At 42.3% G+C, this 13,806-nt stretch overlaps 1 protein-coding gene across 1 annotated transcript in view; it reads right to left on the bottom strand.

Annotated features, from left to right (window-relative positions):
- Positions 1-3,205: 3,205 nt before the first annotated feature.
- amph (amphiphysin) overlaps positions 3,206-13,806 on the bottom strand; it is a 221,267-nt gene continuing 210,666 nt past the window's right edge. The window contains exons 23-26 of the mRNA XM_059993715.1: positions 13,596-13,661; positions 9,834-10,121; positions 7,565-7,711; positions 3,206-4,275 (exon numbers count right to left, since the gene is read on the bottom strand). Of these exons, the coding sequence (XP_059849698.1) occupies positions 4,168-4,275; positions 7,565-7,711; positions 9,834-10,121; positions 13,596-13,661 (609 nt within the window). The 3' untranslated portion in view covers positions 3,206-4,167. The remainder of the gene's footprint in view (positions 4,276-7,564; positions 7,712-9,833; positions 10,122-13,595; positions 13,662-13,806) is intronic.

Genomic DNA, 13,806 nt, shown 5'->3' with positions numbered 1-13,806 from the left:
GTGGTTTACCTCCCAACCAGCCAAAATGTTTCTCTTATCTGCAAGGCACAAGTAAGGAACAATCGATGACTTTTCACTTTTGTTCAAGGAATGGGCAAATAGCGAGGCCAGCATTTATCCCTTGTTACCAACTGCGCCTAGTTAGAGCGGGGTTTGCCAAGTGATTTGAATTGAGCAGTTTAGAGTCAACCACATTGCTGTCTATTTGAAGATCCATAAAGGCCTGACTAGAAGAAACCAGACTAGAACAGTACAGTACAGGAAATGGGCTCTTTGGCCCACAATGTTGTGCCTATCCAATTAAATTAGTAATCAATGATTAAACCAATCCCTTCTGCCTACACCATGTCCAGAATGTTCCATTTCTCTCACATTTATGTGCGTCTCTGACAAGCCCCGAATGTTTCTATAGATGGATTTTATTCTGTGAAGAATGTTAGTGAACGTGACAGGTTCCAGTCACCAACTTTCATCAATTTATTCCATTAAATATATTAAATTCTCAAAGTGCTGAAGAGAATTTGAACTTGAACTAATGGGATTACTGGATATCATAACCATAATGCTTTCAGTCTCTAATTTATTAGCTTGCTTGTGGCAGCGTTCCATTGAGCACATTCGCCTGGAGCGCTGCCTCGAGGAATTCAGCATCACTCATCCATCCCCTTGCATCAGGCCGTGCTTTCTCTACATTGTTACTGTCCGGCAGGTGGCACAGGAGCCTCAGGTCCCACACCGCCAGATTTAGAACAGTTATTACCCTTCAACCATCAGGCTCCTGAAGCAGCATGGATAACCTCACTCACCTCAGCACTAAACTAATTCTGCAACTTCCAGACTCACTTTCAAGGGCTCTACACCTCATGTTCTCAGTATCATTTATTTTTTATTTTCACAATTTTCTTTTGCACATTGGTTGTTTGTCAGGCTTTGTTTGTGTCTAGTTTTTCATAAATTCTATTAAATTTCCTTATTTTCCTGCAAGAAAATGAGGTAGTATATGGTAGAAATACATACTTTGATAATGAATTCACTTCAAACAAAGGTGTATGGGTTAGTAGATTAGCTGGTCCCTAGTGTGTAGGAGAGTGGGAGAATTAAAACAAACTTTGATAATATATTTATTTTCAACTTTGAACTTCATAGGTAATACCCTGGACCTCATAGAGTTCTTCATGGTTCAATTTGTAATTCATTCCTGGACCAGAGTGAAATGTACACAGACCAGTGTCTCTGTAAATCAGTTGCTACAACATTGAAAATGCTAGTGGGATTCTGTTGAGTGACTTGGAAACTTAGTAAAATCAGCCCATTTTCAGAATGTATGTACCAAGCAGTGCATTAGATTGTCCTGCAGATTAAGCAAGGCAGCAAAACATAGTGGACTTATATGTGTAGTGAAATGTGGAAAAAGAGCCCTCCAAGAATAGAATTATGCCTTCTGTCTGGCTGTTTGCATTGCTAGGTGCAGATTAAGAAAAGGAATAAATTAATGGAGTAATGCACACAAAATTCTGTGTGTCAGGCAGCATCCAGAGCTGGGAGTTCCCAGTCTTTTTTATGCCATTGGACCCCTACCATTAACCGAGGGGTCCATGGACCCCAGGTTGGGAAATCCTGACCTATGGAGAGAAAAGCCGAGACCCTTCTTTAGGACAGGTCTCTTCCTGTTGGAAGGTCTCAGCCTGAAATGCTGACTGTTTATTCCCCTCCATAGATGCTGCCTGACCGGCCGAATTTATTTATTTATGGGGATACAGAGCAGAATAGGCCTTTCCAACCACACTGTCCAGAAATCCCGATTTAATCTGAGCCTAATCACAGCACAATTTACAATCACTAATTAACCTATCAACCGGTACATCTTTGGACTGTGGAAGGGAACTGGATGGATGTGGAGAGGATGTTTTCTATGGCGGGGTATCCAGAATTAGAGGGCACAGCCTCAAAATTGAGGGATGACCTTTTAGAACAAATGTAAGGAGGATTTTTTTTAGCCAGAGAGTAGTAAATCTGTGGAATGCTCTGTCACGGGCTGCAGTGGAGGTCAAGTCCATGGGTATAATTAAGGCGGAATTAGATAATTTCCTGATTGATCAAGGCATTAAAGGAAATGCCGAGAAGGCAGGTGTATGGGGTTGAGTGGGATCTGGGATCAGCCGTGATGGAATAGCAGAGCAGACTCAATGGACTGAATGGCCTAATTCTGTTCCTGTGTCTTACGGTCTTGGCTACAGAGGGACTGAGAAAGATTAGGAGAATGGGCAAAGTAGTGGTAGATGGAATGCAATGCCAGGAAGTGTATGGTGGAAGACATAAAAGGGTAGACTGCTTTCTAAATGGAGAGAAAGTTCAAAAATCTGAGATGCAAAGGGACTTTAGAATCCTTCTGCAGGATTCTCAAAGGTTAATTTTCAGGTTGAGTCTGTAGTGAGGAAGGCAAATGCGATGTTAGCATTCATTTCAAGAGGATTAGAATATGAAAAGTAAGGATGTAATGGTGAGGCTTTATAAAGCACTGGTGAGGCCTCAGTTGGAGTTTTGTGAGCAGTTTTGGGCTCCTTATCTAAGAAAGGATGTGCTGACATTGGAGACGGTTCAAAGGAGCATCACAAAAATGATTCCAGGATTGAACAGCTTGTCATATGAAGAGCATTTGATGGCTCTCGGCCTGTATTCACTGGAATTCAAGAGAAAGAGGGGTGACCTAATTGAAACCTATCGAATGGTGAAAGGTCTTAATTGAGTGGATGCAGAGAAGATGTTTCCTGTGGAGGGAGAGACTATGACCAGAGGTCAAGGCCTCAGGATAGAGGGGAGTTCTTTTAGAATGGAGATGAAAAAGAATTTCTTTAGTCAGAGAGTGGTGAATCTGTGGAGTTCATTGCCACAGGTGGTTGTGGAGGCCAAGTCATTGGGTATACTTAAGGCAGAGGTTGATATGTTTTTGATTAGCTAGGGTATGAAGGGATATGAGGCAGGATGCAGGAGACTGGGCTGTGAGAGGGAAAATGGATCAGCCATGATGAAATGATGGAGCAGACTCCTCGGACCAAATGGCCTAATTCTGCTCCTGTGGTCTCACTGTCTAAAAATCATACTGTAGTTACTTGCAAACATAGGCCTGATATGTTCAAATTCTTTAAATAACAGGTCACCGCCAGCAAGTTGAGTTTATTATTTCTCTTTATTCCAGCATGAGCAGTGGTGAAATGGAGAGCAGTACAGGACTACACATTAATACAATACCTAGGTTACAATGCCTATCGTTACGTGATTGTATATTCCATGGAGTTGGAATTAAATATTTCAGACTGTTGCTACGAGGATAACTAGAGGGCACGACGTTCAGTAATTGGTGCACTGATTCATTTCTCCCTGTAAATCCCTGTTGATTTATTTCATGAAGAAGCCAGGAGGTGGTGCAGTCTTGTCCTTCGAACATCATTCTGAAAGTGATCATTTTTAACGTGCGATACATTACAAATACAGTTTCCCAGACTCATTTTGGCAACAGAGCAATAGAATTTGTTCAAAAACAGAGCCAGCACGGATACTGGGAGGAGGGGAAGGCTGCGACACACGCGGTGAGGAGATGCAACGGTACAGTCACTCATCCCACATCACTGCAAAGACAGTTCAGCTCTGCAGGTATACAAACTAAAAAATAAAACAATTTGCAGCCAACAGGTCAAAAATTAATAAGTACACACAGAATCGACTAGATAGGCTACCAAACTGTGATGTGTTGCAGCAGATTTTACATAATGCACAGTGCAAAACATGGGCTTGTCATTGGGAGGACTACACCACCATTATACCGACAGGAAGAGGTGCATTCAAGAATATTGTTAACTCCAGGGAAACACAAACATAATGTTGGACTTCAATAAAGAAATGCATATTCATTTTCATAGCTTGTTGAAAATAGATTATATCAAGGTCAGTGCATGCTTCCTGTGTCTTAATATACACTGCCTCACTTCAGTGTTTGTGATCATTAGATATGTTGAGCCTCATGGATCAAGCTTTGCATCTCCGGCACCACCCTTTGACAAATCCAAGGACACAACCGTGTTGTGGGAGACCATGTGGCTTGGGAAGCAGAGTCCTGCTTTTTTATTTCTCTCCGGTAATTTCCACACCGACGGAGCCCGTGGCCAAAGTCTATTCCAGTTGCTGGGTGAAATTCTTGGGGAACAGCCCCTTGTAACCGTGGGCAGTACCATATTGAATCCAGTCTGACTCTTTTATACCCGTGAGCCAGCCCGCATCCTGGGAAAAGCACATGAACAAGATAAGGAGCAGTGTCTCACTTGTACTGAGGCTTAATGATAGCGTTTGTCTTTCAGCAATGTGCTGTACAAAAGATAACCCTTCAAGCAGTAGTATTATTATGGGTAATGTAGCAGTTAGCATATTGTTTTGTACTGCCAGCGATTGGGGTTCAGTTCCTGCAGGTGTCCAAAAGGAATTGGTACATAATTCCCCTCTGTTATCCTAGTCTTTTCCCACTGTGGTTGGGTGAGACGAGAAATAGAGGTTATAGGTTAAAGGTCAAGGGTGAAATATATAAAGGCAAGCTGAGGTGGAGTGAGTTGTCAGTGAAGGTGATGGATTGCAAACTTTGAAAGATGTTTCAATAAGCGATGCCTCAAAGACTCGGCATCCATCATTAAGGACCCCCATTACCCAGGTTCTCATTGCTACCATCAGAAAGGAGGTACAGAAGCCTGAAGGCACATACTCAGTGATTCAGGAACTTCTCCTCTGCCATCCAATTTCTGAACCCGTGGATAATGAACCCGTGAACACTACCCCATTACATTTTTATTTCTGTTTTTTGCACTACTTATTTCACTATTTAAAATAATTACTGTAATTCACAGTTTTTTTCTCTATTATTATATATTGCATTGAACTGCAAACTTCACAATGTATGCCAGTGATATTAAACCTGATTTGGATAAGTACATGGACAGAAAGGGTGTGATGAGTTACGGTCCAAGTACCGGTCAATGGGACTAGGCATAGTAACTGGCACAGACTAGATGGGCTGAAGGGCCTGTTTCCGACCTGTAGTGCTCTGTGACTCTCAGAAACATTTCTGTTCTGTAAGTATCAGGCATTACTGTCATAGACCCTAGAACATTACATCACAGGAACAGGCCATTCGGCCCACAATGTTGTGCTGAACCAGCTAAAAAGTAAATCAAAAACCTCCAAACACTAATCCCTCCTTCCTACCCCCGTGTCCACATCCTTCCATTTTCCTCATATCCATGTGCCTATCCAAACATTGCTCACATATCTGCCTCTACCACCATACCAGGCATCCACCACTCTGAGTAAAAACCATACCCTTCACACCCCCGTTGAACCTTCCCCTTCTCACATTCAATACATGCCCTCTGGTGTTAGACAATTCAACCCTGGGAAACAGATACTTTCTGTCCACTCTATCGATACCTCTCTTAATCTTATAGGCCTCTATCAGATCTCTTCTCAGCCTCCCTTGTTCCAAAGAAAACAACCAAATTTATTCAGCACGTGCCCTCTAAACCAGGCAGCATCCTGGTAAACCTCTTCTGCACCCTCTCCAAAGCCTCGACATCCTTCCTATAGTGGGGCAACCAGAACTGTGTCCAATACTCCCGATGTGGCCTAGCCAGAGTTCTTTTTATAAAGTTGCAACATAACCACTTGACTTTTGAACTCAGTGCCCTGACAAATAAAAGTAAACATTCCATAAGCCTTCTTAACCATCCTATCGACCTGTGCAGCCATTTTCAATGAGCTATGAACTTGGATCCCAAGATCTCACTGTTCAGCAACATTATTAATGCTCTTGCCCTTAACAGTGTACTGTCTTCTTACATTTGCCCTACCAAGGTGCAACACTTCACATTAATCTGTGTTAATTGCCATCTGCCATTTCTCTGCCCATATTTGCAACTGATCCATATCTTGCTATATTCTTTGCCAGTCTTCTACACTATCCAAACACCACCAATCTTGGTATCATCCAGAAATTTACTAACCCACCCATCTATATTTTCATCCTGCTCTTTTATAGACATCATAAACAGCAGAGGCCTCAGCACAGAACCCTATGGAACACCACTAGCTTGAATAAATCCCTTCAACCACCACCCTCTGTCTTCTCTGCACAAGCCAGTTCTGAATCCAAACAGCTAATTTGCCGTAGATCCCATGCATCTTAATCTTCTGGATTAGCTTCCCATGAGGGACTTTGTCAAATGCCTTACTACAATCCATGTAGACAACATCCACTGTCCTATCCTCATCAATCTCTCTCCTCACCTTGTCAAAAAATTTGGTCAAGTTGGTAAGACATGACCTAAACCACACAAGGCCATACTGACTCTCCCTAATTAGGCCAAGTCGTGAGGTAGAGTTGAACTGTTCAGAAATGTGATGAGAAGAGTGAAAACATTGTTGGGTTGATGGCAAAGTCTGATACAATGGGAGCATAACAGAGACTCTTAGATTGACACATGGATGTAAGAAAAATGGAAGGACATAGGCTGTGCAGGAGGGAAGAGATAGATTGACTGTGGAGTATGTTGGAGTATTGTGAGCAATTTTGGGCCCCTTATCTTAAAAAGGATGTGCTGACATTGGAGTGGGCTGAAAGGAGGTTCACAAAAATGATTTCAGGATTGAATGGCTTGTCATAGGAGAAGTATTTGATGCCTCTGGGCCACTATTCACTAGAATTCAGAAGAATGAGGGGTGACCTCATTGAAACCTATTGAATGTTGAAAGGTCTTGATGGAGTGGATGTGGAGAGGATATTTCTTATGGTGGTAGAGTTGAAGACCAGAAGACACAGACTCAGAATAGAGGGGTGTCCTTTTAGAATGGAGATGAGGAGGAATTTGTTTAGCTGGAGAGTGGTGAACCTGTGGAATTCATTACCACAGGTAGCTCTGGACACCAAGTCATTGGGTATAGTTAAGACAGAGGTTGATAGATTCTTGATTAGCCAGGGCATGAAGAGTTATGGGGAGAAGGCAGAAGATTGGGGCTGATAGGAATAATAGATCAACCATGATGAAATGGTGGAGCAGACTCAATAGGCCAAATGGCCTAATTCTGCTCCTATATCTTATAGTCTTATGGTATGTTGATCAGCATAGTATCATTAGCAAAAGGACCCCATACCATACTGTTCTATGCTCTATGTTCTACTTAACAGCCCTTTAGAAACTTTAAAATATAATTTCTTCTCAAAGGCATCCTTCTTTCCTGCATATGCACAATTAGCAAATAATAAGGTTTCATCATGAGAAAATTTTAGACTGTAAGACATCAGAGCAATATTGGGCCATTCCACCTATTGTGTCTGCTCCAGCATTCCATCATGGCTGAGTTATTTTCCCTCTCAACCCCTTTCTCCTGCCTTCTCCCCATATCCTTTAATACTCTGACTAATCAAGAACTGGCCAACCACCTCTTTGCCAGTGAATAGATAGATCCCTAAGCTCTGTGTACTTTATAACATTATAAAACTCTCTCAAAGTTATATAAAGAAACTTGCCACTGGAACTTCAGCAGGTTTGTTCCACATTTCCATTCTGTTTACCTGGTCTTCTATTGTCTCAGATGGAATCACCAACACAACATCTCCTGGCTCTAAGTTAAGTTCATCGTCATTGGCAGCTTCGAAGTTATGGACTGCTTGAACCTGTTGGAAAATTTGACCATAAAATTCTATCAGTTTAGAGAATGGTTTTATAGGATAAATGCACCTTTTGTATGGTAATGTTCCTCGCTCATCTCTAATTACATTTGTGATGGAAAATGAGGTTTTTGAGGCATTGCAGTGTGCTGGTGGACTTACTCCCACTTTGCTTGGAAGCTCCAAGATTAAAACCAGCAATGATGAGCCATTATCACATTTTGAATGTCCATTCTCTGGAAAATGTGTCTGATTATCCACTCAGTCTCTTATCATCTTGTACAGAGGGTGGACCTTAGTTATGATGGCACTAAACTCCTTTGCTTGCATCTTTAGAAACAGCTCTATGTCCATCTTTAATATCTCTATCTTTCCCTTTCAGGGTTTTTTTTTGAAGTCCCTGACCTGGAGTTACATGCTGACTTTGGTTCTTTGCGGGAATGGGACCCGCTCCCGGGGTTTCACGATCGGCCGTTATCCGACATGCCAAGGATGCGGCCCAAGTGCTTAGCTTGCCTTTGGAGGCCTAGGACCTTGTGGCTCTGGAGACGGACGGATCGAATGTTGGTGTCCCGGCAGGAAATTGGTGTGTCGTGGGAGTTGGAAGATCTCTGGCTATGTGCCCAAAGACCTGAGATCTTTGGGCATAAGAGTTTGGAAAAAGCGATGCAATGGACTTTTAACATTATAAACCAGAGAGTTGTTTGTTATGTCTCCCCTCTCGCTGTGAAATGGAGACTCCTCTTTCCCCCTGATTAGGGAGAGAGAGAGCCTGTTTTTTTGACGAATACCAGGTGGACAAGTAGTTTTTGCGGTACTGCCTTGACCTCTCATCTTCCTTCACTCCAAAGAGAAAAAAACGTATCTTGCAACCTTTCCTCATAAAGTCCAAAGTAAGTTTACTATCAAAGTATATATGTCACTATGTACAACCCTGAGATTAATTTTCTTTACAGGCATTCACAGTAGAATGAAAAAAACTCAATAGAATTGATGAAAAACTACTCTTGATGACTGACTAACAACCAAGAAGACAAACTGTGCAAATACAAAACACATTAGTCATAAATAAATAAGACCATAAGACATAGGAGCAGAATTAAGCCATTTAGCCATTGAGTCATCACAAGTAAATAAGTAATGCTGAGCACATGAGTTGTAAAGACCTCGAAAGTGAATCAACAGGTTGCGTGTTCTGCTGAAGGGTCTTGGCCCGAAATGCCAACTGTACTCTTTTCCACAGGTGCTGCCTGGCCTGCTACAGTCCCCCAGCAGCTTGTGGGTGCAACAGGTTGTGGAATCAGTTCAGAGTTGAGATGAGTGAAGTTGTCAATGCTGGTTCAGGAGCCTGATGGTTGAAGAGTCATAACTTTTTCTGAGCCTGGTGGTGTGGGACCTAAGGCTCTTCTATCACCTTCCAGATGGCAGCAGCGAGAAGAGAGCATGGCCTGGATAGTGGGGTCATTGTTGATGGAAGCTGATTTCTTGGTGTATTGCGAGCAGTTTTGGGTCCTTTATCTTTGAAAGAATGTGCTGAAATTGGAGAGAGTTCAGAGGACGTTCGGGAAAATGATTCTGGGATTGAAAGGCTTATCATATGAGGAACGCTTAATGACTCTGGGCCTGTACTCACTGGAACTCAGAAGAAGGAGGGGTGACTTCATTGAAACCTATCGAATGTTGAAAGGGCTCGATAGAGTGGATGTGGAGAGGATGTTCCCTGTGGTGAGGATTTCTAAGACCAGAGAACACAGAATAGAGGGAAGACCATTTAGAAGGGAGATGAGGAGGAAATTCATTAGCCTGAGAGTGGTGAACCATTGCCACAGGTGGCTACGGAGGCCAAGTCATTGGGTATATTTAAGGCAGAGTTGATAGATTCTTGATTGGTCTGGGCTTGAAGGGATACAGGAAGAAGGCAGGAGACTGGGGTTGAAAGGGAAATGGATCATCCATGATGAAATGGCTGAGTAGACTTGATGGGCCAAATGGCCTAATTCTACTCCTCTATCTTATGGTCTTATGGCAGCTGTCCCTGTAGACATGCTCATTAATGTTATTTTAAAGAAAGCCTCACGTCAATTTGGCAGCGGTTGATTTGTAGTAACAGTGATACACAGAAGCTTACCTTGTACATGAAGCCAGGAGGCATGGGCTGTGGCTTGGCAGCTTCGACCTTGGGTGTGTTCTGTTGCTGAGGGACGCCCGTACTCTCTGTATTGACTTGCTGCTCGTCTTCAGCTCTATTCGGCTCTTCTGTCTCTTCCGCTGCACTGGGCACTGGAGCTGAACTCTCTTCCTCGGCTGGCACCTCAGCTGCCTCCTGCACGGCCACAGCGTCATTCACAGCAGGGCCCTGATCATCCTCATGCTCGTTGTTGGATGCCGGCTCGATAACCATCGAAGGAACCGAGACCTTTCAAAAGGCGCACAAGTCAAAATTCAAAATCTCTCAGAAATAGGAGTGATATGTTAAAGGTGATATGTTTCAATATCTCAGTTGTTCAAATTACACTCAGTGGCCACTTTATTAGGTACACCTGTACACCTGCCCATTAATGCAAATATCGAATCAATCACATTGTGGCAGCTCAATATGTAAAAGCACGCCATCACAGTCAAGAGGTTCAGTTGTTCAGACCAAACATCAGTATGGGGACGAAACGTGATCTAAGTGACTTTGACCGTGGAATGATTGTTGGTGACAGATGGGCTAGTTTGAGTATCTCAGAAACTGCTGATCTACTGGGATTTTCATACACAGCAGACTCTTAAACTTTACACAGAATGGTGCAGAAAACAAACAAAAACCATCCACTGAGCAGTAGTTCTGTAGGTGAAAACTCCTTGTTAATGAGAAAGTTCAGAAGAGAATGGCCAGACTGGTTCAAGCTGATAGGAAGGTGACAGTAACTTAAATAATCACAAGTTACAGTATTGGTGTGCAGAAGGGCATCTCTGAACGTACAACACATTGAACCTTGAAGGGCTACAGCAGCAGAAGACCATGAACATACACTCAGTGGCCACTTTAATTAGGTGCAGGAGGTACCTAATGAAGTGGCCAATGAGTATAGATGGCCCTTTTGAAAATTTAAGTCACCTGCCATGGAATTTGCAGGAATTTATCTTTGCTGATCAGATCCTGAATTCAGCAAATGAGCTACTTAATGTGTAGTGTAGATCCTTTGACTGTGCCAGGTCTGTTCAATAAAATCAAATCATTCTGCTTAACACTGCAATGTTCGAAGGTCAAGTTAACAGTAAAATCTGTGAAGACAAAACCCTGATGGTAATTACATTGAAAGCTAGACCTGTCCTGACTCAATACCAGTCAGTGTTTTAGGATTGACCTCTGCCTTTCTTTTTGGTCTGACAGAGTGAGTATTAAAGGAAATGGAGGGACCACACACCAGGCCTCATCGAGGGATCAGAAGTGGAAAGTGTGAGTAGATTCAAGCTCTTGGGTGTCATTATCTCTGAAAATCTACTCTGGGCCCGATATATTGATGTAATTACAAAGAAGGCATGTCAGCAATTATATTTCATTAGGAGTTTGAGGAGAAATGATGTGCCACTAAAGACAATCACAAATTTCTATAGGTTGGTGTAGAGGTGCCACTGCATAAGATTGGAAGTGTAAAAGAAAAGCAAGAGTGGATTTTAGACCACTGGGACAGTGCTGGAGAGGTAGCAATGGGGGACAATGAAATAGCAGATGAATGAAATAAGTATTTTGCATCAGTTTTAACTGTGGAAGACACTAGCAGTATGGTGGAAGTTCTAGGTGTTAGGGGGATGAAGTGTGTGAAGTTGCCATAACTAGAGAGAAAGTTCTTGGGAAACTGAAAGGTCTGAAGGTCGATATGTCACCTGGACCAGATGGTGTACACTCCAGAGTTCTTAAGGAGGTGGCTGAAGAGATCATGGAGGCATTAGTCATGATGTTTCAAGAATCACTAGATTCTGTAAAGGCTCTGGAAGATGGGAAACTTCCACACACCATGAAGGGAAAGAGGCAGTAGATAGATATGTTGGAGTCGATTATTAAGGATGAGGTCTCAGGGTACTTGGAGGCACGTGATAAAATAGGGAAAGTCTAATAAATCTGTTGGAATTCTTTGAAGAAATAACAAACAGGACAGACAAAGGTGAATTGGTGGATGTTGTGTACTTGGATTTTCAGAAGGCCTTTGACAAGGTGCCACACATGAGGCTGCTTAACAAACTATGAGCCCGTGGTATTACAGGAAAGCCTCTAGCATGGATAAAGCAATGGCTGTTTGGCAGGAGGCAAAGAGTGGGAAAAATGGAGCCTTTTCTGTCTGGATGCTGGTGACTAGGGATGTTCTACACAGGTCTGTGTTGCAACCAATTCTTTTTCTGTTATGTCAATGATTTGGATGATGGAATTGATGACTTCATTGCAAAGTTTGCAGATGATATGGAGAGAGGTAAAGGGGCAGGTAGTTTTGAAGAAGTAGGGAGGCTACAGAAGGACTTAAATTGATTAGGAGAATATTAAAGAAATGGCAGATGGTATATGGTGTGAGGAAGTGTCCGGTCTTGCACTTTGGTAGAAACAATGGAACAGCTGAATATTTTCCAAATGGAGAGAAAATACAAAAAACTGAGGTCCAAATAGATTGGGAGTTACTAAAGGTTAATTTACAGGTTGAGTCTGTGGTCAAGGCAAATAAGATGTTAGCATTCACTTCAAGATGACTTGACTATAAATGCAAGGATGTAATGTTGAGACTTTATGAAGCACTGGTGAGGCTTTGCCTGGAGTATTGGGAGCAGTTTTGGGCCTCTTAGAAAAGATGTGCTGAAACTGGAGAGGGTTCTAAGGAGGTTCATGAAAATGACTCCAGGATTAAATGGCTTGTCATATGAAGAGCATTACTTATTTAATTTATATGTATATCTCTTACTATAATTTATGTTTTTTATTATGTATTGCAATGTACTTCAATGAGAAAGCAACAAATTCATGACATATGCCAGTGATATTAATTCTATAAGGCATTGATCAGACCACATTTGGTGTATTATGAGCAGTTGTGGGAATTTTATCTAAGAAATGATGTGCTAGCAGTTCATGAAAATGATTCTGTGACTGAATCTTAGATAGTAACTGTACTTTGATCTTTCAACTTTGAAATAGTTATGTATTAGGAGTGTCTGATGGCCTTGTGAAGAAAGGGGAAGGGGTCACATTAAAACCGGCAGAACAGTGAAATGTCTACATAGAGTGGAGGTGGAGAGGATGTTTCCTATAGTAGGGGAGACTAGGATCAAAGGGCACGATTTCAGAATAGAAGAATGTCTCTTTAGAATAGAGAGAGTGGATATGTTGGAGTATTGGAAATAGAGGGAATGTAGAAAAGTCATTTTCTAATTTACAAAATGTGGGGTGGCATGGTAGCGTAGTGGCTGGTTTAACACTATAACAGCACCAGCGACCCGGACTCAATTCCAGCTGCTGTTTGTAAGTTTATGTGACGATGTGAGCTTCCTCAGGATGCTTCAGTTTTCTCCCACATTCCAAAATCGGATGGGTTGGTGGGTTAATTGTCCACATGGGTGTAATTGGGCTGCATAGGCTTATGGGCTGGAAGAGCCTGTGACCATGCCATATCTCTAAATAAAAATACAATGTCAGCACCTTGCAGATCACGGGTTTCCAACCCAGGGTCCACAGATCCCTTGGTTAATGGTAGGGGTCCATGGCATGAGAAAAAGGTTGGAATCCCTGTTTTACACAGTTGCAGTAACTCAAGGCTCTTCTCTTCCCCTGAATTCTGTACCGTAACTCAACATATAATACCGAATACAACTCGTGTACAAAGCTGGCCGCAGGAATCAGGGCTAGAATTTTGGACTATACCTGGGAATTCACCATATCTTCAGGAGATGTCTTGTGTTCTTCATCATCCTTCTTGGTCATCACGTTCTATACAGTAACAATCAGAACAGATTTGAAAATAGTGAATTGGAATTAGTATTGTGGCTAAAATTTCAGGTGTAGCTCACACAAAATAGCGGAGGTATTCAGCAGGTCAGACAGTACCTATGGAGGGAAATGAACTGTCAACTTC

Source organism: Hypanus sabinus, chromosome 1 (assembly GCF_030144855.1).
Source record: "Hypanus sabinus isolate sHypSab1 chromosome 1, sHypSab1.hap1, whole genome shotgun sequence".
In the NCBI taxonomy this organism is placed as follows: Eukaryota; Metazoa; Chordata; class Chondrichthyes; order Myliobatiformes; family Dasyatidae; genus Hypanus; species Hypanus sabinus.
The sequence above is the reverse complement of the archived record's forward strand: the minus strand, read 5'-3'. Positions and strand labels throughout refer to the sequence as shown.